Below are 25,496 nucleotides of genomic sequence, written 5' to 3' on the forward strand. Positions count from 1 at the left end.
CCAGTCCATTATCTTGCTCAGGATCTATGTCAGACTGACAGGCCTATAATTACTTGGGTCATCCTGTTTATGCTTTTTAAATATTGGTGCAACATTAGCTTTCTTCTAGTTTCCTGGAACTCACTGAAAATCAACTTTAACGTTCCAGTGAACTCTTCAGTTGGCTCATTTAAAACTCTTGGATGCAAGTTATATGGACCTGCTGATTCAGAAATGTCTAACTTTAGTAGCTGCTACTTTCTATTCCACTAGTATCTGTGAAGAATGGTAAGAATGTTATATGATATGACTACATCTTTTTTTCCCAAATACAGAACAGAAATATTTATTGAACACTTCATCCTTTTCTGCATTATTATTGATAATTCTGCCATTTCCATTGAGTAATGGACCAATACCATTGGCAGGATTCTTTTTGTTTCTAGTATACTTTTATAAACTCCTCCTCTGCTGGTCATGTATTTATTCTTGTGTTTGCTTCCTTTATCAATTTTCTACAGTTCCTAGCTTCTGATTTATGTTCTTTACTATCAACTTACCCTTCTATTTGTTTTAATTTTTTTAAAAAATAATATATAGCTGCCTTCACTTCCCCTTTAAACCAGGCCAGTTTTTTTAATGAATACAGCCTTTTCCCTTGATTTTGGGTTTTTTTTTGGCATCCAGTAAAGTGTTCTTGAACTATTCCCAAATATCATTCACATTTTCTGGTTAAATTCTTCCTCTCAGCTGATCTGGCTAATAGTTGTTTTCAGTTTTGTGAAATTGGCCCTTTTAAAACACCAAGTATATATTTTATTACTGTCTGGACTTTATTCTGTTTGCACATTATAAATGTGTTCAAGTCATGATCACTTGTGCCTAAGCTGCTATTAACTTTCAGTTCTGTGATCGGTTCCTCTTTAGATGTCAAGACAAGGTCTACTATAGAATTCCTGTGTGTTGGATGCAACACGTTTTGAGTTAGATGTTCTAAATGTTTTAAATAATTTCCTAAGGGTGTTTTAGTAATGGAAGTATGAGACCACCACAATATGTCACTCAGATTGAAGTTCCCCATGATCTCACAGCTTTTTTTCATACATGTTATAGATAGGTGTATAAAGAGCCAGTCATCTGTTCGCTAGTTTGATTTGAGCTGTGACAAACACCAGGTAATATCCTATCTTGTGCTTTGTCTGTTATGACATTGATCTATAAACATTTGAGATAATTTTGTTCTGAGTTATCAATAATTTGGAAACAGGTAATGCAATTTGTGACAGAGAGAGATACTTCCCCTCTCTCTTTTTTTTCCCATTTAATCCTTCCTAAATAGGTTATAATCATCGATTTAATGTTCTAATCATGTGACTCATCCCACCAGGTTTCAGTGATAGCAACAAGATCTCTAATTTGTGTTCATAAATGAGCAATTTGAATTCATCTTGTTTGTTATTCGTGTTCCTTGCATTTGTGCTTAAGGCAGTTCATGAATTTCTTCTTTTCATGTCCTTTCTTGATCAATTTTTTGTTCTCAGTGCTCTATTTTCAGAGCTCTCATCTTCCTTTTCTACCCTCCCCTTTTGTTAACACTGTCTTGATTACTTTAGCCAGCCTCTTCCCAAGGAGATAATCTTCACCCCAGTTGTAGGGAACCTATCCACACAATGCTACTCTCTCTCCCCAATATTCTACAAAACCATCTACCCTACACCACTTACCTAGCCAGTGGTTTACTTCCAGCATCTTCTGCTCCGTCTTCCTTTGCTCATGGGACAGGAAGGATCTTGGAGACTATCACCTGGATATTCTTCTTCTTCTTCAGCACACTTCCAGGTTTCCTGAAGTAATCTGTTATCTATGAGCTATCCCACAACACATTGTCTTTAGTGTTGATGTGAACCATCACCATTGGATCCTTGCCCAACAACTTCACAAGCCTGTCCAATATTAGAGTGATATTTTATGTCTTGGCTGTGGGAAGGCAGCAGCACGCTGTCCTGTTGTCCAATTCCGTTGCAAAGTGTTCTTTCAATTCTTCTGAGAAAGGATTCTCTGTCTTTGTTGAACAGTTGGAGAACTTTTTGTGGGAAACTTGATTTTTTTTCTTACGGATTGGGCTGAGCTTCCATCCACAGGTGTGGATGTACATTTCTCCATCCCCTTGGACTGGCTGCATCTTGAGAGGTATCTTCCACAGTTTCCACACTGAGGGCCTGGTATCGATTGGAAACTTCTAGATATGTGGAATTCCTCCTGGTCTTCTTCTCTCTGGTGGGCACAGCCTGCCCATCCTCATCAGTCTGCAATCATGTAGAATGCTCACATGACCTCTTGCCTCGGATGGTTATGAACTGCCAGGCCTCAACTGACTTCCTGTCTCTCCAACTCCTTGGTGGCCAGCTCCTTTCTTCCTTGAACTTGGGGTGGGGTGAACCTTCTGATCCTGTTTCAGGGGAATGAGAACATGCCATGGATGTTGCAGGTCACCACCACTGTTCAGTCTCAGGCCATCTTGAAATCTCACGAGCACTGTATCTGAAAGAAAAGACTGTCACAACCTCTTCTCAATTCCTTCCAAAACTCCAGTTAGCTGCCTCTGTTTATGGCTCTTGAGTTGGCCCAGCAAGTGACTTTTTATACCAAGTGTCCCTGCTTAGCTCAATTTATCTCCATCCCTCCACCAACGAGCGGAGATATCAAACAACTACAAGGGTCAGAGTCTCTCAGTTCTTGACAGGAATACTTGCTTCATTCTCTGTGTCTTGCTATTCCATATGTGGGCCTCAACTATGATAGCCAGGTTCTTTCTCTTCTTAAGCTACTAACCAAGCAACCAGAATATAGAGATTCTATCCTGTTCCTATAAACAAACAATATGGGAGGAGATTTTCAAAGAAGTCAGTTGGGAGTTAGGCACCCAACTTTCTTCCTCTTTTCCCCTCCCCAGGAATTGACTAGTATTGGCCTTTTGCATCTTACAAAATTTCCCTCATGATTTTCAGGATGTCTCTATTCTTGTGGGGGGAGGGAGCCCTTTATTCCCTTCTCTTAGTAGATCCCAGGACCACTGACTCAACTTAGCCCCTTCCCACAGCTGCTTTTCTCTCCAAAGGTCTAATCCTATATGGGTTGTGCCTTCACTGGTTGCACCACTACTTGTCTTTTGGTTTGGATTCTTTTGATTTTATTAAGCTGTAGGGAGATTTCCCTCTTTCCTCCAACTTTGTTTAATCAGTTCAGGCAAAAAATGTAACCTTTAAATGCACAAATGCAAAAACTTAAGGGGGGAATTTGTTTAACTTATTCAAACCTTGGGAATGAGGAAGCTGCTGTTCTTTTTGTTTGTCTCCCTTCCTTATCATATTCCTGTCTCCCTGTCCACCACTATCACTCTTCTTTTAAATCCTATTTTTACTTATCTTTCAGTGCAGTGTTCTGCCTATACATTCCATTGCACCCATAGTCTCAATCCTTGCTCTCCCACGTCCTCCCTCCCCATGATCACACTGGATAGAACCCTATTCAGTAGGGGCTGCTTGACATCAATTTAACTGAAAACAATAGGACAGCAGCCATTTTAACAGGGAGAGTATGGAAGACAATGGGAAATACAGGATATTTTAAATAAAGGCTAAAAATATAAATCACAGTAAAACTGAGAGTTGGCAAGGATGTATTGGCAACTTCCTCCATCACTATTTTCCCAGTTAATTATAACTAAGGATACAATTTAGTCACGGAGGTCAGTGGCTGAAGCCGGGGCTGGAGCCAGCACTGTGCGCTCTCCCGCGTGGCTATGGAGGTCCTCCTCCCCTTCCCCCCCCCGTAGCTTTGATTGTGCACCCCTGCTTTGCAGCTGGGGCTGAAGCGGGGCACTGCAGCGGCCCCCCCCACCATGGTTGCAGCCAGGACTCCCACCCTCCCCCTCATGGTGGTGGGGCTCCCCCCCATGAGGCTCAGCTGTCATTCCCCCCAACCCTACCCTCTGGTTATTTTTAGTGAAGTCACTAGTGAATTTTTGTTTGTTGCTTGTGATCGGTCTGTGATTTTACTAAAAATAACCATGACAAAATCTTAACCTTAATTATAACCCAGTTGGCTTCACTGTTTGGGCAGGACATTCTTGCTTTTTATTGCACATCTACCTAATTCTTCCTTTGGAAATGGAACTACCATTCACCACTATTCTAATATTATGCAGTGTGTCAGCCTGTCCCGTAGATGCTTTCGTTTGTTCCTTCAGGTAGCTATCATATAAAATTCAGGGTACACCTCTTCAGCAGTCTACCTGAACTGCTGAACCAGATATCATGTACTAAGGCCACTCAGTACAGCAGACTTGCTAGGTTAGAACTCTTCTAACTCATTTACCTAGCCTTGCCATTCAGAGAAACTTGTGATAAAATCAGCTAATCTGCAACACTCACTAATTCCTACCAGTCTTTACAGTTTTCCTTTGCACCTTCCATTGTAACCAAATTGCATTCCCCCTTCACAAAGCTTAGGTATGTCCTGGAGTATTTTCTGATTGACTTCTCTTTTTATGCAGCTACTCTGTTGTTTGAGCTGGTTAGTGCCAGAGCATCATCAGTCTGTCACTCTCATGCTCCCAAAACCACCCTGTTAACATAAAGTGTTATATTATTAAAACTCATAAAATATCTGATATAAAACAAAAATGGATAGAATTTCAAAAACGTTTGTGGCTAACCTGCAGTTACCATCTGCTTCCAGCACATCAAATCCCGAAGTTCATTTGAGTTGAATATTCTGTGCCGAGAGTGACTCCTAGAGAAATCTACTCTCACATGTACAAATGCAAATTGACAAGAAAAACCAGATGTGTGTGAGCTCTGTCAAATTTATGCATTCCTACTTGCATCCCATGAAAGACAAACAAGAACAAGCCTCAGTGAAATACACTTTTCTTAAAGCTAAGAAGCCAAGCAATGAATGGTCTGGCATGTCACAAGAACACAAACCTGAGTGTATATCTGATAAGTTAAAGACCTATGGGATGGTAAGTATAGTGAGGTTTGTAGTGATCCGGAGGAAGAGATTTATACATGTTTTAAGACAGAGCTGTTTGGTATCAACATTGTTAGGCTTCTGTCTTGTAGTCAGCTGAGTGATGTGAGTGATAGGTTATGATAGAGTGTTAAAGTTTTCTACCTGTGGCAAAAAGCAATCTTCCTCATTTCAGGAGGAAAATTCCCTCAGTGATATGCAGGAATAACTGCTAGAATTTGTTTTTTTTTTGTTTGTATTTTTTAACTGTGCTGGTAAAATATAGAATTATTTTCAAATGAAGAATAGGTTGTGGTGACTTTTAAGTAGGGCTGCCGATTAATCAAAAAAATTAATCACAATTAATGGCAGTTTTAATCGCACTGTTAAACAATAGAATACCAATTGAAATAGATTAAATATTTTGCATGTTTTTTTTACTTTTTCATATATATTGTATTCTGTGTTGTAATTGAATTCAAAGTGTATATTATTTTTATTACAAATATTTGCACTGTAAAAATGATAAACAAAAGAAATAGTATTTTTCAATTCATACAAGTACTGTAGTGCAATCTCTGTCGTGAAAGTGCAATTTACAAATGTAGATTTTTTTTCGTTAAATAACTGCATTCAAAAACAAAATAATGTAAAACTTCAGAGCCTACAAGCCCACTCAGTCCTACTTCTTTGTCAGCCAATTGCCAAGACAAACATGTTTGTTTACATTTGCAGGAGATTATGCTACACTCTTATTTACAGTGTCACCAGAAAGTGAGAATAGGCATTTGAATGTCGTTTTTGTAGCTGACATTGCAAGGTATTTACCTGCCAGATGCACTAAAGATTCATATGCCTCTTCATGCTTCAGCCATCATTCCAGAGGACATGCTTCCATGCTGATGATGCTTGTTAAAAAAATGTGTTAATTACATTTGTGACTGAACTTCTTGGGGGAGAAATGTATGTCTCCTGCTCTGTTTTACCTGCAGTCTGTCATATATTTCCTGTTATAGCAGTCTCAGATAATCACCCAGTACATGTTGTTCATTTTAAGAACACTGTCACTTCAGATTTGACAAAAAGAAAAGAAGGTACCAATGTGAGATTTCTAAAGATAGCTGCAGCACTCAACCCAATGTTTAAGAATCTGAAGTGCCTTCCAAATTCTGTGAGGGACGAGGTGTGGAGCATGCTTTCAGAAGTGTTAAAAGAGAGAGACTCCAATGCAGAAACTACAGAACCCGAACCACCAAAAAAGAAAATCAACCTTCTGCTGGTGCCATCTGACTCAGATAATGAAAATGAACATGCGTTCGTCCACACTGCTTTGGATTGTTATCTAGCAGAACCCATCACCAGCATGGACACAGGTCCCCTGGAATGGTGGTTGAAGGATGAAGGGACATATGAATCTTTAGTGCATTTGGCACGTAAATATCTTGTGATGCTGGCTACAACAGTTCCATTAGAACGCCAGTTCTCACTTTCAGGAGACATTGTAAACAGGAAGCTGACAGCATTGTAAACAAGAAGCTGATGGCATTATCAGCAAATGTAAATAAACTTGTTTGTCTGAGCGATTGGTTGAAAAAGAAGTAGGACTGATTGGACTTGTAGGCTTTAAAGTTTTACATTGTTTTATATTTTTGAATGCAGTTTTTTTTATATTCTACATTTGTAAGTTCAACTTTCATGATAAAGAGATTGCACTACGGTACTTGTATTAGGTGAATTGAAAATATTATTTTTTGTTTTTTTACAGTGCAAATACTTGTAATCAAAAATAAATATAAAGTGAGCACTGTACACTTTGTATTCTGTGTTGTAATTGAAATCAATATATTTGAAAATATAGAAAACATCCAAAATATTTAAATAAACGGTATTCTGTTATTATTTAACAGCGCGATTAATTGTGATTAATTTTTTTAATCACTTTGACAGCCCTACTTTTAAGATTTCTTGGATTTAAGTGCCATGCCTACTCTGAGCTACTCAGAAAATTTCATTCTAATTGATTTTGTTTTTAACAGGCTGATAGAGAAAGGCACTTATAGTTGAAATGTAAGCATCGTTTCAAATGGATAAAGATGCGGAGTTCACTCTAAGAATATATATATATTGTAGAATCCAGCATTTAAAGCATAAAAATGCTTTAAAAATTTTTCTTTTTAGTGGAAGCAATAAAAACCCTAGCAGGTAACCATGTATGTTACAGGATCTCCCATTCTGTTTCTCTTTAAGAACAATAATCACACGCAGTAGGTTGTGGTGCCTCTGATGTGCTTAGGGCCCTAACAAATTCACAGTCCATTTTAGTCAATTTCACGGTGACAGGATTTTAAAAATCGTAAATTTCATGATTTCAGCTATTTCAATCTGAAATTTCATGGTGTTGTAATTGTAGGGGTCATGATCCAAAAAGGAGTTGTGGGGGGCTCACAAGGTTTTTGAAGGGGGGAGGTTTATGGTACTGCTACCCTTACTTTTGCACTGCTGCTGGCGACAGCACTGCCTTAAGGGCTGGGCAGTTGGAAAGCAGCAGCTGCTGGCTGGGAGCCGCCACTCTCCGACCGCCCAGCTCTGAAGGCAGCAGCACAGAAGTAAGGGTGGCATGGTATGGTATGGTATTGTCATCCTTACTTCTGCATTGCTCCTAGCAGGGCACTGCCTTCAGAGCTGGGCGCCCAGCCAATGGCCGCTGCTCTCCGGTCACCCAGCTCTGAAGACAGCACAGAAGTAAGGGTGGCAATACCGTGACCCCCTTGTGACACCCCCTCCCCCCCTTGCAACTCGCTTTTCAGTGAGGACCCTCAATTTGAGAATCGCTGATCCCCCCCCCCCCCCTTGAAATCTGTATTGGATAGGGAAAAGCACATAAAAGACCAGATTTCATGGGAGGAGGCCAGATTTCGTGGTCCGTGACATGCTTTCCATGGCCATGAATTTGGTAGGGCCCTACTCATGCCCAGTAGTCATTATATGCTTCAATGTACGTGCTTTTAAGGCATTGAAACAATCTTTTGCCATGTTTCAAGGCTTTATGCTAATACCTGTCTGTGGAATTTGTCAGTTATATAGCTAATAAATACTGCAACTTTCTTACTGATAATACTAAACGAACAGAGTTTTCATGTCGATGTTTTTTAAAAAACTTGCATAACAAGTGAAAATTGTTTTTGGTGCCATCATTTGCACAAATGACTTACTGTTACAATTTAATTTCTTTAGCAAATGGCTGGGAGAAGTTAATTATGGGTGGTTGGGGAGTTTTGTACAGGGGGAAACATTGTATTGAGAATGGGAAGAGGTTGTAAGACAGTTTCTTAACAGATCTACAGCTATTGCCTGTTTTGGGGACAACCTTTTCTTAATAAATGAGTTATGCATGTCTTGTAATGAATGTAGAGTTTTAGAAAGTTCAGCTTCACAAATTTGATGAACAGGTGTTTTGGTGCATATTTTGGGGTTCTAACAGTGTTTCACTTGCCGTGATATTATATATGTAAGCAAATTCAAAAGTTTCTTAAAATGTGTCATATAGCAAAGTTTTATACGTCAGGTTGCAAACATGCAAAACCAGATGGATTTTCTAATTGTGTGTGTTTTACTTGAAATAAACTACTTTTAGTTAAGATATGTATTTTGTCAGTAATGAAGTACTTGTCAAGAATAACGTTTCATTTAAAATCTTTAGATGTGTTTTTCGTCTCTTACTCTGTGGTTTTTGTTCATGTTAATAGGATATTCAAGGAAAATAGTAAACTTTTAAAAATCATTTTTCTTGCTATTCACGGAGTCTGATTCTTGCCAGTAACATGAGTATCAAACACAAACAGTGTGTATTTCAGTGCTAGTACATAGAAATGCATGTAACATTCCAAAGTATAATGGGGTAAGAGCACCACCTATGGGGTTTCCTGAAAACTAAACCAATTAACTTTTACTAAGTGAACAATTTATTGAATAATGAATAAAAAGATATATTTCTTTATTTTGATATTTGCTTTTTTTGCCATATAGTTAGCCAAATCTTATGTGTACCATAAATATGGCACCTCTATATAACTCATCTATTTAATTATATAGCTTTTTAAAAAAATTACTATTTTTTGTAAGCAATTTTTTCTTATACTCAAAATGAACTTGTTTTGCTTGATTATATTTATTCTGATAAAGAGAAGGTAAGCACATTTGCCAGTATTTGAATGTTTTTTTTAAACTTCATAGCTCTTGAAAGAAATGGATTTACATTGATTGTGCCATACCAGAATACTAAAGTTGGGAAAGGGGTGGAGGTTATCACAACTATAGTGTGTATGTTAAAGAGTTAGTCCATCATTTTCAAACAAAAATGTGGTGGGTTTTTTGTTATTTTATTTTTTTAAATGGCCTGTTTCTGGGGTGGGGGGCGGGAATTGTGAAACCAGTTAACTGTCTTAAAATTTTTTATTCAGATTATAAATTGAATCTTTTATGTGGTCCATTATTATATGACCCCGGAAACCTCTCTGGACCACTTAGCTCACATTTTTGTTAATTATTTTGTGTTCATTTGTTGTATTTTTTGTGTTGCCAATTTTGATTGGTCATAGCCAAATGATTTTGAAAATGTTGTCTTTGAAAATGATCAACTTTGAAACAAAAATCTATAAATCCACAAAACAATTTTGAAAAAAATCAGTCCATAATGAAAATGATTCCCAAAATTTCATATTTCTTGTAAAAGTTTGACTACCTCTAGTGTGTGGGAATATATGAGGTGAAATTATAGTAATATTGCCAATTCGAAACATTCAAAAAAAAATTGTGTGCAAAATTGAGATATTTTATAGTAAAAAAATTCTCCATGTGCCTTCTGCTTTTTGAATCAGGTCTGCAACCAGGAGAGCAATGAACTGTTGAAAATGAAAGCCGAGCTTCTGGAGTGTTCAAATGGCTTTGTCTAGGGCTTAAATTAAAAACAGTGTAGCAAGATTTGCAATAACATTGCAAAAGTTAGCAAAATTGGTATAGAGAAAAACACGACTGAATTATACGGTATAATTATGTATAGTGGCTACCTGGATCATGAGAGCAAAGCTGAAATATTTTTTGTAGTCACTGCAGTCCAGAGGTGGAATGAGTCCCAGAAGTAAATGCAGTTAAACAAAGGTTTTGACAAGTGACCACCTGCAGAGGTCAGGAATGGATCCCCCCAAATGGTTCTTGGAGGGAGAGGCTGGTTTCCTTTCTCTGGAGCATCAGAGAATGAGAGATGACCGCTACTGGAGATGGGACATTGGGCAGGGTGGGCCAGGACTCTGAGGTGTCACTGAGCATTCTCTCTCTCAGGTGCTTGTCTGACTGGTTCTTGCTCACATGCTCAGGGTCTAACTGATCATCATATGTGGATTTGGGAAGGAATTTCCTCCCAGGTCAGGTTGGCAGTGTTGGTTTGTTCGGTTTTTTTCGCCTTCCTTTACAGTGTGTGGATCAGATCACTCACCAGCATTATCAGACTTAACCTTTTCTCAAGCATTGGTGCACTTTAGTCCCTCCTACTCTCTGTCTGTGGCATTTAATAATCTTATCTCCTGTAATATGTATGTAATATTTTGGCCTGATTTCATTTGTTGGGTTTCATATGTGTGTGCAGCATGGTACTGATCTGTGATATACAGGCTGTCAGACTGGATGATCTGGTGAATCCTTCTGACCTTAAACTCTGACTCTAATATTGAGCACAATCAGTACTTTGCTTTCAAAGCACTTGCTATCATGAGGAAAATTCACCTCCATACAGACTACTTAAATCCAACGTACTCCTCAAAATATGGTTTAAGTGGTGGATGGGCTTTGTGCTGGCTCTCCACACACAGGTGGATTTCACCTATTTATTATTTTTTTCTTTATTGCACTCTTTCCTAAAGCATCTATAGTGTCTGAGTACCATAGTTTAATTTTACTGAAAGAATGCATCATGTCCCACATTACTGTATGCCTCACTTTAGACAATATTGCTTTCTTAAAGGTGAGCATATCCCATGCAAATTAGGAGTCAGATTTTCAGGGATGTTCCAATTCTCATATTGAAGAGAAACTCTGAGCAAAAGAGGGAGGAGTATGGTGGTGTGCATTAAAAGGGTTGTGGTAGATTCTTTCCAATCTTTTAGTGTGAATTAGAGAAAATGGCATACTCTGCACCAAAGTCTCCTATGGGGGATAATCCAAGTAACACCCTTACCAGCTAGATAGTGATATCCCCATTCTACAGATGGGGAAATTCAGGTGTATGTTGCTTGTAGTAAGACTAAGGGCATGGAGGAAGATTGCGACAGTTGGGATTAATAGTTGAGCATGGATTGGAAGCCAGGAAACACCTCTTTCTAGATAAGTATTCTGACCTGTGCCCTTCATGGGCCATACTGGCTGTTGTTATCCAGACTTAATGTCATTGCTTTCTACTGATACAATGGTTTTAATCTGTGAAAGTAGAATTTTTTATTTTATTTTCTGGTAAACCTTGATTCATTTTGTTTTGCTAGTTTTCGAAATATGTAGTGAGTAAATTGCTTTCAATATCTTTCAGCTTGTGGAGATAGTCCAGAACAAATTAGAGCACCAAGTGGGGTAATCACGAGTCCAGGCTGGCCTTTTGAATATCCTGCCAGAATCAACTGTAGCTGGTATATCCATGCAAACCCAGGGGAAATCATCACTATAAGGTAATTTTGCTTTGTACCACCCTGGTGTATTGAATAGTCATTAATTGCATATTGCTAACTATGAATTACTTATTTCTCAGCCTCCTCTATTCAAAATTCAGTATTTGTAGTGTTAACCCCAAGATCTGTCTTTATATTTTTCTACAGCTATTTTACTTCTACTTTTGGCTTGTAGCATTTGTCACCTGAGCCCAATTCTGCAATCTTGCTGTATTCAAAGGCCGAGATTTTCAAAAGAGCGCAGTACCCAGCAGCTACCATTGAAAGGAATGGGGGCTACTGAATGCTGAGTTGTTTTTTTCAAAATTGGTCACTTAATTTAGGTACATGAATGGGATCTGAGTGCTTCTGAAGACCTGAAACATGGCTCGAGGTCTGGGTCTGAGCACTTCAGAAAATCTGATGCAAATTTCTCAGAGAAAGTGGTAGGAGTTTTGGGTGTACAAGTAAGTTATTCAGGGTTTATGTAAGTAGAGCCCTGAAAATCCGTGGATATCCACTTTATATCCGCAGGTATCCAGATGTGGATACCCGTGGATCATTTTTGCGGATTGTGGATCCGATGGAGATACAAATTTTGTATATGCGCAGGGCTCTATATGTAAGTGCTCAAAAGAAGGAATAAACAGAATGCTAATTTTATAAATGTCAAATATAATGCCTGCATTCAGTGGTAAGTTGTAATGGAAAACTTGATCATTTTAATGTAGTCATTGGTGCTGAAGAGACAAAGTTGTTGCAGCTTTTCCATTAATAATTTCTTTTGGCTTAATTTTTTTTAAACCACAAGTTCATAATAGTGGTCATGCTTTCATACTTATTCAATTTGCTTTTAATTTCTCTGTAGCTCTACGATCCATCAGTTTTGTCAACGTTTTTTTAAAAAGTACATGGGAAATTCCAAAATGCTGCGATGTTGATAGATTTCATTTTCTAGAAATCTAAAGTAATCACAGGCAACAGTTATACATTTTGTGAAGGTTTACTTTTATTTTTTGATATCTATTTCATATACCTTGTAAGTTTATAGAGGAAATAATGTCCTGTCTTCTGTACCATATATTCATGTACTATCAGTTCACACACTCACCATCCCTCCATAACTTCCAGGGAAATCAAAATTTGTTTTAACAACAACTTACAAGTTAGAACTGTGACTGTACACTGTCCAGTGCTGATTATGAAACTGCTTTAGCTGCAGATTTTGTTTGTTCCCAGTGCAGACTTGCTGACCCAGGCAGAAAGAAGGGTTCTATCAAAATAAACATTTGGCTAAGAATGTAGTCTTTTAACAATTGTTTCAGTTCAGAGCTTTTATTTCTACCCAAATCTTTTTTTTTTGCAGTGGCATGTCATGAAGTTGCAGGGTACAGTGGATGCCACTGTTCAACCACAAAAAATGTTTCCTAAAATCTTTATTCTAAGTTAGGTTTATAAGGTTTGTTATACGTCAGCGCTAGCTTTCTTCTGTCAATGTACTGCGTTTTATTAGCGTTTCTGGTCTAGTGCTTTGTTCTCTGCACTGGCCTACTTTTGCCCAGGCACAAAGATATGTATGGCTGGGAGCCAAACCACTCTGTGGTAATGGAGTCTCGTGACTCAACTATCTTTTTAGTGGATCTAGCACAGAATCTAGCACAGTTCAGTCAGCTAGTGTGGACAGGGCCAAATTATTTTAAAAATAATAATTCTCATACAGTTTGGCTCCATCTACAATGGCAAGCCCAATCATAGGAAGCTGCTTTAGCTGAAACAATGTTGAGACGTGGTTTAAATAAAATATCTTAATATGATTTCAAAATCCTTAGAGATTGGGCCTATAAAAAGTATCTTTGGAACCAGAAGAATTAAAACCTTTTTTAAAATGAAAGCTAAAATTCTGTCAAACACAGAAGTTGCTAAGTGTCAGGGGCAATAGCCTAAATGCTTGGTATGGGTGGGGAATTACAAGCATGTGGATATCTAGGATCCTGGTAATGGAAAGACCATCTCCGTTACATCATTACAAAGTGTGTAGTAAAATTCTATCTGCAAAAAGACTGACCATTTTCTTAGTTTTTTCAACATCAGACCAGTAAAAACTCCTTCCACTCATTTCCATTTTAAACAGAAATAATTTATCAAATAACTTGTAAAATAGCCACTTCATTAGCAAAGTTTGACTCTTTGTATCTTTTGCAGTTTTCAAGATTTTGATGTTCAGGGATCTCGACGATGCAGTTCGGATTGGTTAACAATAGGAACCTACAAGAATGTGGAAGGTTATAGAGCTTGTGGCTCCTCCATTCCATCACCATACATCTCTTCACAAGACCATGTTTGGATCAGATTTCATTCGGATGACACTATCTCTAGGAAAGGCTTCAGATTGGCCTACTTTGCTGGTATGTTTCATATAAGGACCATTGATATGTTTTCATATTACTAAGGCTGTTGATTAATCACAGTTAACTCACGTGATTAACTAAAAAAAAATTAATCACGATTAATCGCACTGTTAAACAATAGAGTACCAATTGACATTTATTAAATATTTTTGGATGTTTTTCCACATTTTTAATATATTGATTTCAATTAAAACACAGATTACAAAGTGTCCAATGCTCACTTCATATAATTTTTTATTACAAATATGTGCACAGTAAAAAACAAAAGAAATAGTATTTTCAATTCACCTCATACAAGTATTGTAGTGCAATCTCTTTATCATGAGATTGTAACTTAAATGTAAGGTTTTTTGTTACATAACTGCACTCAAAAACAAAACAATATAAAACTTTAGAGCCTCCAAGTCCACTCAGTCCTTTTTCTTGTTCAGCCAATCGCGAAGAGAAACAAGTTTGTTTACATTTACAGGAGATAATGCTATCCACTTCTTAATTACAGTGTCACCTGAAAGTGAAAACATGTGTTCGCATGGCATTGTAGTAGCTGCCATCGCAAGATATTTACGTGCCAGATACACTAAAGATTCATATGCCTCTTCATGCTTCAGCCATCATTCCAGAGGACATGCTTCCATGCTGATGATGCTTGTTAAAAAAAAATGCTTTAATTAAATTTGTGACTGAACTCCTTGAGGAGAATTGTATGTCTCCTGCTCTGTTGTACCTGCATTCTGTCATATATTTCCTGTTATAGCAGTCTCAGATGATGACCCAGTACATGTTGTTCATTTTAAGAACACTTTCACTGCAAATTTGACAAAAAGAAAAGAAGGTACTGATGTGAGATTTCTAAAGATAGCTGCAGCACTCAACCCAATGTTTAAGAATCTGAAGTGCCTTCCAAAATCTGAGAGGGACAAGGTGTGGAGCATGTTTTCAGAAGTCTTAAAAGAGCAACACTCTAATGTGGAAACTATAGAACCCAAACCACCAAAAAAGAAAATCAACCTTCTGCTGGTGGCGTCTGACTCAGATGATGAAAATGAACATGCATTGGTCTGCACTACTTTGGATCATTATTGAGCAGAACCTGTCATTGGCATGGACGTATGTCCTCTGGAGTGGTGGTTGAAGTATCAAGGGACGTATGAATCTTTAGCACATCTGGCATGTAAATATTTTGCGACACTGGCTGCAACAGTGCCATGCAAATGCCTGTTCTCACTTTCAGGTGACCTTATAAACAAGAAGCAGGCAGCATTATTATCTCCTGCAAATGTAAACAAACTTGCTTGTCTGAGTGATTGGCTGAACAAGAAGTAGGACCGAGGGGACTTGGAGGCTCTAAAGTTTTACATAGTTTTGTTTTTGAATGCAGGTTTTTTTGGTACATCTACATTTGTAAGTTAAACTTTCGTGATAGAGATTGCACTATAGTATTTGTATTAGGTGAATTGAAAAATACTATTTCTTTTGTTTTTTACAGTGCAATTATTCGTAATCAAAAATAAATATAAAGTGGGCACTGTACAACTTTGTATTCTGTGTTGTAACTGAAATCAATATATTTGAAAATGTAGAAAACATCCAAAAATATTTAAATAAATGGTATTCTTTTATTGTTTAAGAGCACGATTAATCGTGATGAATTTTTTTTGATCACTTGACAGACCTACTTAGTACATTAAAGTTTCTTCTAGTCTAGATTTTATAAAGTGCACAGTTCCTTTCAGCAGCATCAAAAATATGGTATCTTGTACACTCAAGTAATGGTGCATTCTGATGGAAGGGAAATATACATTGCCTGAAGTATTTTAATAGGTTGGGAACTTTAAAATATAATTGCTGATCTAGAGTTTATGGTAATGAACAAAGTGAATGAGGTAGAAAAGAGTTCCATTATAAAGCAGCCTGTTTAGTTACCCATAATTTTTTTTAAAAATTGCTTGGGCTTGAAATTCTCAACCTCAAAATTGAATACTTTTAGTAAAGTTTTTAAGTAAATTGTTTCACTTTTTTGTGTTTAAGTGTCTGTGGGAAGAGGAAGGAAGTATATTTTAGATATCTAGGTTTAATTTTTTTTTATTTTGTATCTCAAATGGCTTTAAATACAAATTTCAGACTTGGTATAATTGAGTACTTAGTCCAAACTTGGTACTAGGTTAACAATTGTGCATGCAAAAATGTACAAATTTAATTTCTTTCTGATAAATTATTCTCTGTGCATATGACCTATTAGGTAATCCTCAGTAGGTAATAGAGTTTGGCCGGGACTCCTTGCCCAGCCTGGAGGGCAATTCTTGAGCTGCCATTTCTCCCATTGGTAGCAGGGCAGAGAGTAGATTGCCAGGTTGCTCTCTGACTTTAAAAGAAGGGCAAGAGAGGCTATTATCTGACTTATGTTTTTTATGATGACATGGTGTTAGAATAATTCTTTCGGAGAAGCTGAAGCGAAATGCATTTAACGCTATGCAATGAAAGGGATACAGCAAACTTAACAGGAAAATAAGTACTTCAAACTATGATGCCTTGTGTGTTACGCACCATTGATTTTACTCCTGAGGACACAAGACAATCATATATTGCACAGACAGATATACAGACCTAACCTCTCATGATTTATGTTGTTTTTTAACTTAATCCATTTTATTCAGTTTAGACAATAAAAAGAATCCAGTTTGACTTAGTTTCTACATACCGTGATTTTTTTTTTTTTTTACCAGTGCACTGTTGTAGTGTTCAAGTTGCAAACACTTCAGGGAATGCTTAAATCCAAAACTGTTGTCAGGCATTTTTTAATTCAAAATATTTTTACTAATTTATGTTGTTAGACAGTCTTTACATAAATCTAAATTTTGGTCCTGAGCTACTAGTTTCCTTTTAACTTTTTAATAAACTTGATGCACCGTTTTGAAGATGTTCAACTTTAAATTTAGTACGGTAGCTGCGTCAGTTGACTAAAGCAGTCCTCAAGCGTCCCCTGCACAAGGAAGGACTGGGAGAGCCACACCGATCTTGTCTCTGTATGAACCCTGCTGTTTGTACAGGGAGATCTTGAAACGCAAACATAGTTTCCTCTGAGCATTCAAACATACCAGCTGTTATTATGTGTACATTTAAGCAGCTATTGCAGAGAGCTGTTATTTCACTGAAACAAGTCTACACTATAGCTGAGGCAAGGGTCACTATGTTGTTTCTTTCTAGACAGTCAGTAGAAAACACAGTAAGATGTGATTAACTTAAATGGATATATTTGCCATGAGTAAAGGTTGTTACATTAGGCCCCTAGTTTGTACTTCTGCAGTGGCTAAAGAATACTAACATCATCTAAATAACTGACATCTGATAATTGTGTGCAGCACTAAAAGTACCCACTTATGTTTCTTAAAATGAAATCTCTTATTAATGGGAAGTATATAATGCATAATTATGACTAAAAATTATTCATTGTGTGATGATAGTAATTTGCCATGTAGTATACCTAATCATGAGTAGAGAAATGTTGAAGAAATAAAAAAAAATCAAACACTCTGAAAAAAAGTAGTAGTAATGGTATCTTGTCGTATCAACAGACTTGTACCACCTGTGGTGGCTTACTTACAAAAGGCAAAAGTACACCTCGTTACAATACTTCAGCTACCCAGCTATAAACTAAATTAGTTTCTATTTGATTTGGGTCAGCGAGTTCAATAACCGTATCTGATCATTAATCTGTATGGGAATGGAGTTGATGCGTGTCCATATCACAAAATCAGCTGACAAGGAAACATATTTATGCCACCATTACAACCAGCATTAATGAGCACCATTCTTGGCAAGTTTGGTGATTCATAGATCATAAGCCCAGAAGGGACCCTTGTGATCATCAAGTCTAGACCTCTTGTATAACACAAACCATAGGACTTATGTGAATTAATTCATGTTTGAATTAGAGCATATTTTTTAGAGTAACATCCAGCCTTGACTTAAGAATTTCCAGTGATGGAGAATCCCCCTCAGCCCTTGTTAAGATTTTTCTGGGATTAATTACCCTCAATATTAAAAATGTATGCCTTATTTCTAATCTAAATGTCCACCTTCAACATGTTCTTCTTCGAGTGATGGCACATGTCAGTTCCACTGTAGTTGTGTGTGCGCCTTATGCACAGATGTTGGAGATTTTCTTCCTTCAACAGTGCCCATAGGAGTGATTCGCTTGTCCCCTGTCGCTGCACAACACTGCATGCTGGTATAAGAGGTTGGAGCTGCTCCCAACCCTCCTTAGTGCCTTCTTACCTCCAGTGACAGTTGTTGGAGCAATCTCAGACGTGTTTACTCAAGTGTATCCCTCACTCGTTGTAAATAGTTGAAATTAATTAGTGTTAGTTTTTCAAGTAAGTTAATGCCAGGTTTTGTTTTTGTATTCTTTGGGACCAATTCTTTCCTTTTGGTACCAGACTCGGTACTGGAACGATGCCTCGCTCCCTAGGATTTAAGTCCTGTGGGACACATTCAAAGCCTGTGCCAGTCAATAGTCCTCATTCACTTTGAAGTGCTTGGGTGTGGCCCATGTTAGGGACAAGTGTCACATTGGCAAGGGCATCAAACCCCATTCAAAAATAGAATAGAGCATTGAGGCTTAAGTGCTTGCTTATGGAAACACCATTTTGACTCCCTGCTGGCCAAGTCATCACATTGGGAGAGTGCTTCAAGTACTTCAGTATTGGCATGGCATGCTCCACCAGGCTCAAAGTTCCCCAGTACCGAAGAAGAGACCCAGACCTTCCTCAGGTTCAGCATCTCATTCATCTACCTCTGTACCGACGTAGGACAGAGGTGAGGACTCTACTCAGGGTGAGGCTCAGAGAACTTCTCCAGAAGCCTCACCTCCTAAGAGGGCTTTGCTGCCTTTGGAGCCTGTGACAGGTCCATCAAGGCTGTCCCCTGAGAAACATTTGAGGGGCCAGCAGTCTGGGGTGTTATACATATACATCTGCAAGAGACTTGCTTAGCTTCTTAGTACCAATTCGCATTTAAAACTGTCCAACTTGTTCCTGCTCACCCCTCACCTCACCGAGAACCCATAGTTCTACTACTTAGATTTCTTCTCAAACCAGTTTTATCAAAAGGTTTATCCCATGGTTTCTCCAGTACCGCCATTCCCAGATTCAGGATACCTTTCTCTGGTACCACCTGCATCAGAGCCTCCATCATCGGAAGACTGATTCCTCATCCAAGGCTGGGACACAGCGCTTACCCTCCTTTACAATTATCAGGATCATGGGCAGTGCCACAACACCAACAGTGGCCTTTTCTGAAGGTGCAATGCCCCGGACAAGGATGGGTTCCAGGTCCATACTAGTGGCCACTCTGGGCTCCATGGTATGTCTATCCTCTGCCAGAACCTCATCCTGACACTTGTGGAAGGGCATCCGACATGATGGCACCAGCAACGTCATTCCCCGGTACCCGATGTTGAGATAGGGACTGGGTACTAAGAACGTCACTCTCCAGTGTCCAGTACTGTGACGGGTCCTGGCCAACCAGACCGTTATCAACTAGATTCTCCATCACAGATTATGGAGTTGCCCCCACCTCAGATGCTAGTTGCATCCTTTTCTTCATCACCAGATGAAGCTATTGACTCAGTGGGAGAGTCACCTCCTCCAGAAGACCACAAGGACAATCAAAACCTCCTGATAAGTGGCCTAAGTGCTCGGCATCCAGGCAGAAGAGGTATGTGAGAGTTCTCACAAGTTGGTAGACATCCTGGTGTCAGACACCTCTGCCAGTCAACAAGGCAGTCATGGAGCGGGTCAAAATTCTTTGTCATACACTCTTCCCTGACTCCCACAGTAAAACAATCTGAGAGGAGATACTTTGTCCACTCTAATGGGTATGAGTATTTTTACACTAATCCCTTCCCAGGTTCTTTTGTGATGGCAGCTGCAAACAAGTAGGAAAGACAGACAACAAGCCTCCGCCCCTAAAAACAAGGACTCAAAAAAACTAGACTTGTTTGGTTACAAACTTTATTAAGAACATAGGAACGGCAATACTGGGTCAGACCAAAGGTCCATCTAGCCCAGTGTCCAGTGCCAGGTGACCCAGAGGGAATGAACAGAACAGGTAATCATCAAGTGATCCATCCCCTGTCGCCCATCCCAGCTTCTGGCAAACAGAGGCTAGGGACAGCATCCCTGCCCATCCTGGCTAATAGCCATTGATGGACCTATCCTCTATGAAGTTACCTAGTTCTTTTTTTAACCCTGTTATAGTCCTGATCTTCACAACATCCTCTGGCAAAGAGTTCCACAGGTTGACTGTATGTTGTGTGAAAAAATACTTCCTTTTGTTTGTTTTAAACCTGCTTCCTATTAATTTCATTTGGTGGCCCCTAGTTCTTATATTATGAGAAGGAGTAAATAACACTTCCTTATTTACTTTCTCCACACCAGTCATGATTTTATAGCTCTCTATCATATCCCCCCTTAGTCGTCTCTTTTTCCAGCTGAAAAGTCCCAGTCTTATTAATCTCTCCTCACACAGTAGCTGTTCTGTACCCCTAATCTTTTTTGTTGCCCTTTTCTGAACCTTTGCCAAATCCAATACATCTTATTTGAGATGGGGCAACCACATCTGCACACAATATTCAAGATGTGGGCGTACCATGGATTTATATAGCGGCAATAATATTTTCTGTCTTATCTATCCTTTCCTTAGTGATTCTCAACATTCTGTTAGCTTTTTTGACTGCTGCTGCACATTGAGTAGTTGTTTTCAGAGAACTATCAACAATGACTCCAAGATTTTTCTCGAGTGGTAAAGGCTAATTTAGAACCCATCATTTTATAGCGTGACAAAGTTCCTCCTCTGCCTTGGTGGATCCTGTGCTTATTGGTGGATTTGCTTGCCTCAGAGGTTTGCTGTTCACTCAGCTAACCTCATCACTGGCCAGCATGGGGAAAAGGAAGAACAATCCCCACAGTCTCTGCTGGTCCACCTAGTGGGTCGGGGGACAGGCCAGGGACCTTCCCCTCTGGTGGGACGCACAGTCCAGGTCAACTCTTCCAATAGAGAGTTGGGGGGATGGGAGGAACCCGGGCCCGCCCTCTTCTCCAGGTTCCAGCCCAGGGCCCTGTGGATCACAGCTGTCTATAGTGTTTTGTGTAATACCTGTGTGACAGCTACAACTCCCTGGGCTACTGCCCCATGTCCTCCTCCCAACACCTTCTGTATCCTCACCACAGGACCTTCCTCCTGATGCCAAACAGCATTTGTACTCCTCAGTCCTCCAGCAGCATACCCTCTCGCTCTCAGCTCCTTGCGCACTTTGCACTGAGTGAAGTGAGGTCCTTTTTTAAACCAGGTACCCTGATTAGCGTGCCTTAATTTATTCTAGCAGCTTCTTAATTGGCTCCAGGTATCCTAATTAGCCTGTCTGTCTTAATTGGTTCCAGCAAGTTCCTGATTGTTCTGGAACTGCCCCGTTACCTTACCCAGGGAAAAGGGACCTGCTTAATCTGGGGCTAATGTATCTGCCTTCTATTAGTTGCCTTCTATCACACTTTACTTGGAGTGCACCAGGCTGCAGTCCCTATTCCAGCTCCTCTTAGACATCTTGTTAAGATTTTGGTTGCACTTTCCCCTCACCTTTTTATTTATGCACTCCCTATCTGTGGCCCCGCAAAGTCACGGGAGCTCCTGGTAACCTCCTCCTGGCCCTGGCTAAAATTGCTATCTATAAAACCAGGGTGAGGAGGTTGACCAATGGAGTCTCCTGTGACTGTGGGGCCTATTTCTGATCCTCCATCCGTTTGCGTATCCAGGCAGAGTTCCTCTGGGCAGCGTCCACTGACTCCCTTGAGACCTTCGAGGAGCAGTGGGCGGTGTCCAGGGTTCTCTGCTCGGTGTACCGTCTGGTTCCCTTTGTTTGACCCTTTGACCGCACTCTTGTCCCTGTTATTTCATTAGTTGTCCCCCCGGAATTATTTGGTTTCCAGGTCCTGTGGATCCCCCGCTTAGGGCTGAAGGGGGGATCCTTTAGCAGTGGGTGGGCTTCCGCCCGCTCACTTTCTGGATCCCAATAGGATCACTCTCCTGTAGCCATCTGGCCCGACCCTGTGACAGTAGGTATAGTTGGGATTATGTTTTCCAATGTGCATTACTTTGCATCTATCAACACTGAATTTCATCTGCCATTTTGTTGCCCAGTGACCCAGTTTTGAGAGATCCTTTTGTAACTCTTCACATTCTACCTGGGACTTAACTATCTTGAGTAGTTTTGTATCGTCTGCAAATTTTGCCTCACTGTTTACCCCTTTTTCTAGATCATTTATGAATATGTTGAATAGGACTGGTCCCAGTACAGACCCCTAGAGGACACCACTGTTTACCTCTTTCCATTCTGAAAACTGACCATTTACTCCTACCCTTTGTCTCCTATCTTTCAACCAGTTACCAGTCCATGAGAGGACCTTCCCTCTTATCTCATGACTGCTTACTTTGCTTAAGAGCCTTTGGTGAGGGACCTTGTCAAAGGCTTTCTAAAAATCTAAATACACTATATCCACTGGATCCCCCTTGTACACATGCTTGTTGACCCCCTCAAAGAATTCTAGTAGATTGGTGGGACGTGATTTTCCTTTAGAAAAACCATGTTGACTATTCCCCCCAAAATTATGTTCATCTATGTGTCTGACAGTTTTGTTCTTTATTATAATTTCAGCCAGTTTGCCCGGTACTGAAGTCAGGCTTACCGACCTGTAATTGCCAGAGTCCCCTCTGGAGCCCTTTTTAAAAAACTGGCATTGCATTGGCTATCCTCCAGTCATTTCGTATAGAAGCTGATATAAATGATAGGTTACCAAACCACAGTTCTGCTATTTCTGCAGTTTCACATTTGAGTTCCTTCAGAACTCTTGGGTGAATACCATCTGGTCCTGGTGATTTATTACTGTTTAATTTATCAATTTGTTCCAAAACCTCCTATAGTGACACCTCAATCTGGGACAGTCCCTCAGATTTGTCACCTTAAAAGAATGGCTCAGATTTGGGAATCTCCCTCTCATCCTCAACCATGAAGACCGATGCAAAGAATTCAGTTAGTTTCTCCGCAAGGGCCTTATCGTCCTTGAATGCTCCTTTAGCATCTCGATCGTCCAGTGGCCCCACTGGTTGTTTAGCAGGCTTCCTACTTCTGATGTAATTACAAAAAAAAAAAATTGGTATTACTTTTTGAGTCTTTGGTTAGCTGTTCTTCACCTTTCTAATTATATGTTTACACTCCACTTGCCAGAGTTTATACTCCTTTCTGTTTTCCTCATTAGGATTTAACTTCCACTTTTTAAAAGATGCCTTTCTGCCTTTCACTGCTTCTTTTACTTTGTTGTTTAGCCATGGTAGCTCTTTTTTGGTTCTCTTACTATGTTTTTTAATTTGGGGTATACATTTAAGTTGAGTCTCTATTATGGTGTCTTTAAAAAGTTTCCATGCAGCTTGCAGGGATTTAACTTTTGGTGCTGTACCTTTTATCTCAGGGTCTGCAGTTCAAGATCGCAAACTAGCAGGCACTCCTGAGTCAATATGACTACACGCTTTGGGAGAACATTGCTAAATTAAAGGACAAGTTACTAGAGGATTGCAAACGAGAATTCTCAGTAATGGTGAAGGAGGGTAAACTGGTCACCAGGACTGCTCTCCAGATCAGTCCGTATAGTGGAGATTCAGCAGCTCAAAACATGGCATCAGTAATCGTCCCAACTACCTGCAGAAGTCCAACAGACCGTACAGGACCTTCTGTTTGAAGGGTCCTACTCTTGTCTCTGGGAAAATTGATGACAGGCTTCGCAGCCTTAAAGATTCTAGGGCAGCACTCAGAGCCTTTGGAATGTACACTTCAGTGACAAAAAGAAAGCACTTTCAACAACAACTTTTCAACATCCTAGCTTTGCTCCCCATTCCCAGGGAAAAAAAGAAGGAATTATAGAAGGCACACTCCATCACTGTCCCCTTCAGCATCCCCAGGCTCATCCTGTCCAGCTGCCTCCTCCAAGCAGGCATTTTGACAAAGTTGTTGAGGACAGAATACCAGTCTCCTCACTTCTGTCTGTTCCCCTTTTTTGTATTTACCAGTTACTTGTCCTGCTTCCTAAGTACCTGGATCCACATAACATCAGACCATTAGATCTTAAGCACAAGAGAATGGGGGTATGCCATCCAGTTTACTTCAAACCCCTCCCTCACCACTGTCCCTGTTCAGGGACCATTCTCTTCAACAGGCAGTCCAATCTCTTCTTCAGACAGGACCAAAGAGGAGTACCATTGAACCCAGGGGGAAAGGCTTTTATTCCTTTTATTTCATGATCCCCAAGTTAAAAGGAGGCATCAGCTCCATTTTAGATGTAAGAGAGTTGAACAAATTCCTGAAGAAAATACAATTCTGTGTGGTTACCTTACCATCAATTGTCCCTTCCTTGGAACAAGGAGACCGGTATGCTGCCGTTGACTTGAGGGCGCTTTCTTACATATCAATATGTCATCTAAAGTTTTTCATTCTTGGTGAATGGCTGTCTCTATCAGTTCACAGTACTTCTGTTTGGCCTGGCAGCTGCTCCTCAGGTATTCATGAAGTGCATTATGTTGTTAGCAGCTAATCTTCGAAAATTAGGGGTAATGGACAACTAATTTATCTGCAGTCGATCAGAGTATCAGTCCTGTCTAGCATATCAACTGCTCTATCCATATTCAACACTCTGTGGCTCCTATTGAATTGAGAAAAATTAATACTGAAGTCTGCGCAGACAATAGAATTCATTGGAGAAGTCCTCTACTCCACAAAGGCCAGGGCTTTTCTGCCAAAAACCAGATTTGAAACCATTCAAAAACTAGTACTTCAAATGAAAGCTCACCCACTCAGAACAGCATGCAAGTGCCTCAGTCGGTTAGGTCCCATGGCAACATGTACCTATGTATTACAATGCTCCAGACTGCGACTCAGGATGCTACAGACATGGGTAGCATAAATATATACCCTGAATCGTGACGCCCTGGACAAGGTGGTTCAATTGCCTGAGCTAGTCTTGTCTCTGGATTGGTGGACAGATCTTATAAAAGCTTGTGTGGGAGTTCCCTTCCTTCCCACACTACCAACACTCACTCTCGTCACAGACCTGTCATCCCTAGGTTGGGGAGCTCACATTGGGTCCCTGAAGACTCATGGTTTTGATCATTTCAGAACTCAGAGGCTCACATAAATGTCAGAGTTAAGAGCAACAGGTCTAGTCCACTCAATCTTCCTCCCCCACGTTGTCTGACAGACAACTCGGAGACCATGTTTTATCTAAACAGGCAAAGAGAAGCACAATCAAAGTAACTCTGTCAGGATTCTTCTGTAGTCCACTCAATTCACCTTAGAGCTACTTACTTT

At 39.6% G+C, this 25,496-nt stretch overlaps 1 protein-coding gene across 2 annotated transcripts in view; it reads left to right on the forward strand.

Moving 5' to 3' along the window:
* The window catches only part of LRP12 (LDL receptor related protein 12), a 103,048-nt gene that overhangs the window by 58,300 nt on the left and 19,252 nt on the right, over positions 1–25,496 (forward strand). For both annotated transcript variants that reach the window (XM_077809886.1, XM_077809887.1), the window contains 2 exons: positions 11,567–11,702; positions 13,884–14,086. In XM_077809886.1, coding sequence (XP_077666012.1) covers positions 11,567–11,702; positions 13,884–14,086 — 339 coding nt within the window. The remainder of the gene's footprint in view (positions 1–11,566; positions 11,703–13,883; positions 14,087–25,496) is intronic.

This window comes from Eretmochelys imbricata, chromosome 2, assembly GCF_965152235.1.
Source record: "Eretmochelys imbricata isolate rEreImb1 chromosome 2, rEreImb1.hap1, whole genome shotgun sequence".
NCBI classification, from domain to species: Eukaryota; Metazoa; Chordata; order Testudines; family Cheloniidae; genus Eretmochelys; species Eretmochelys imbricata.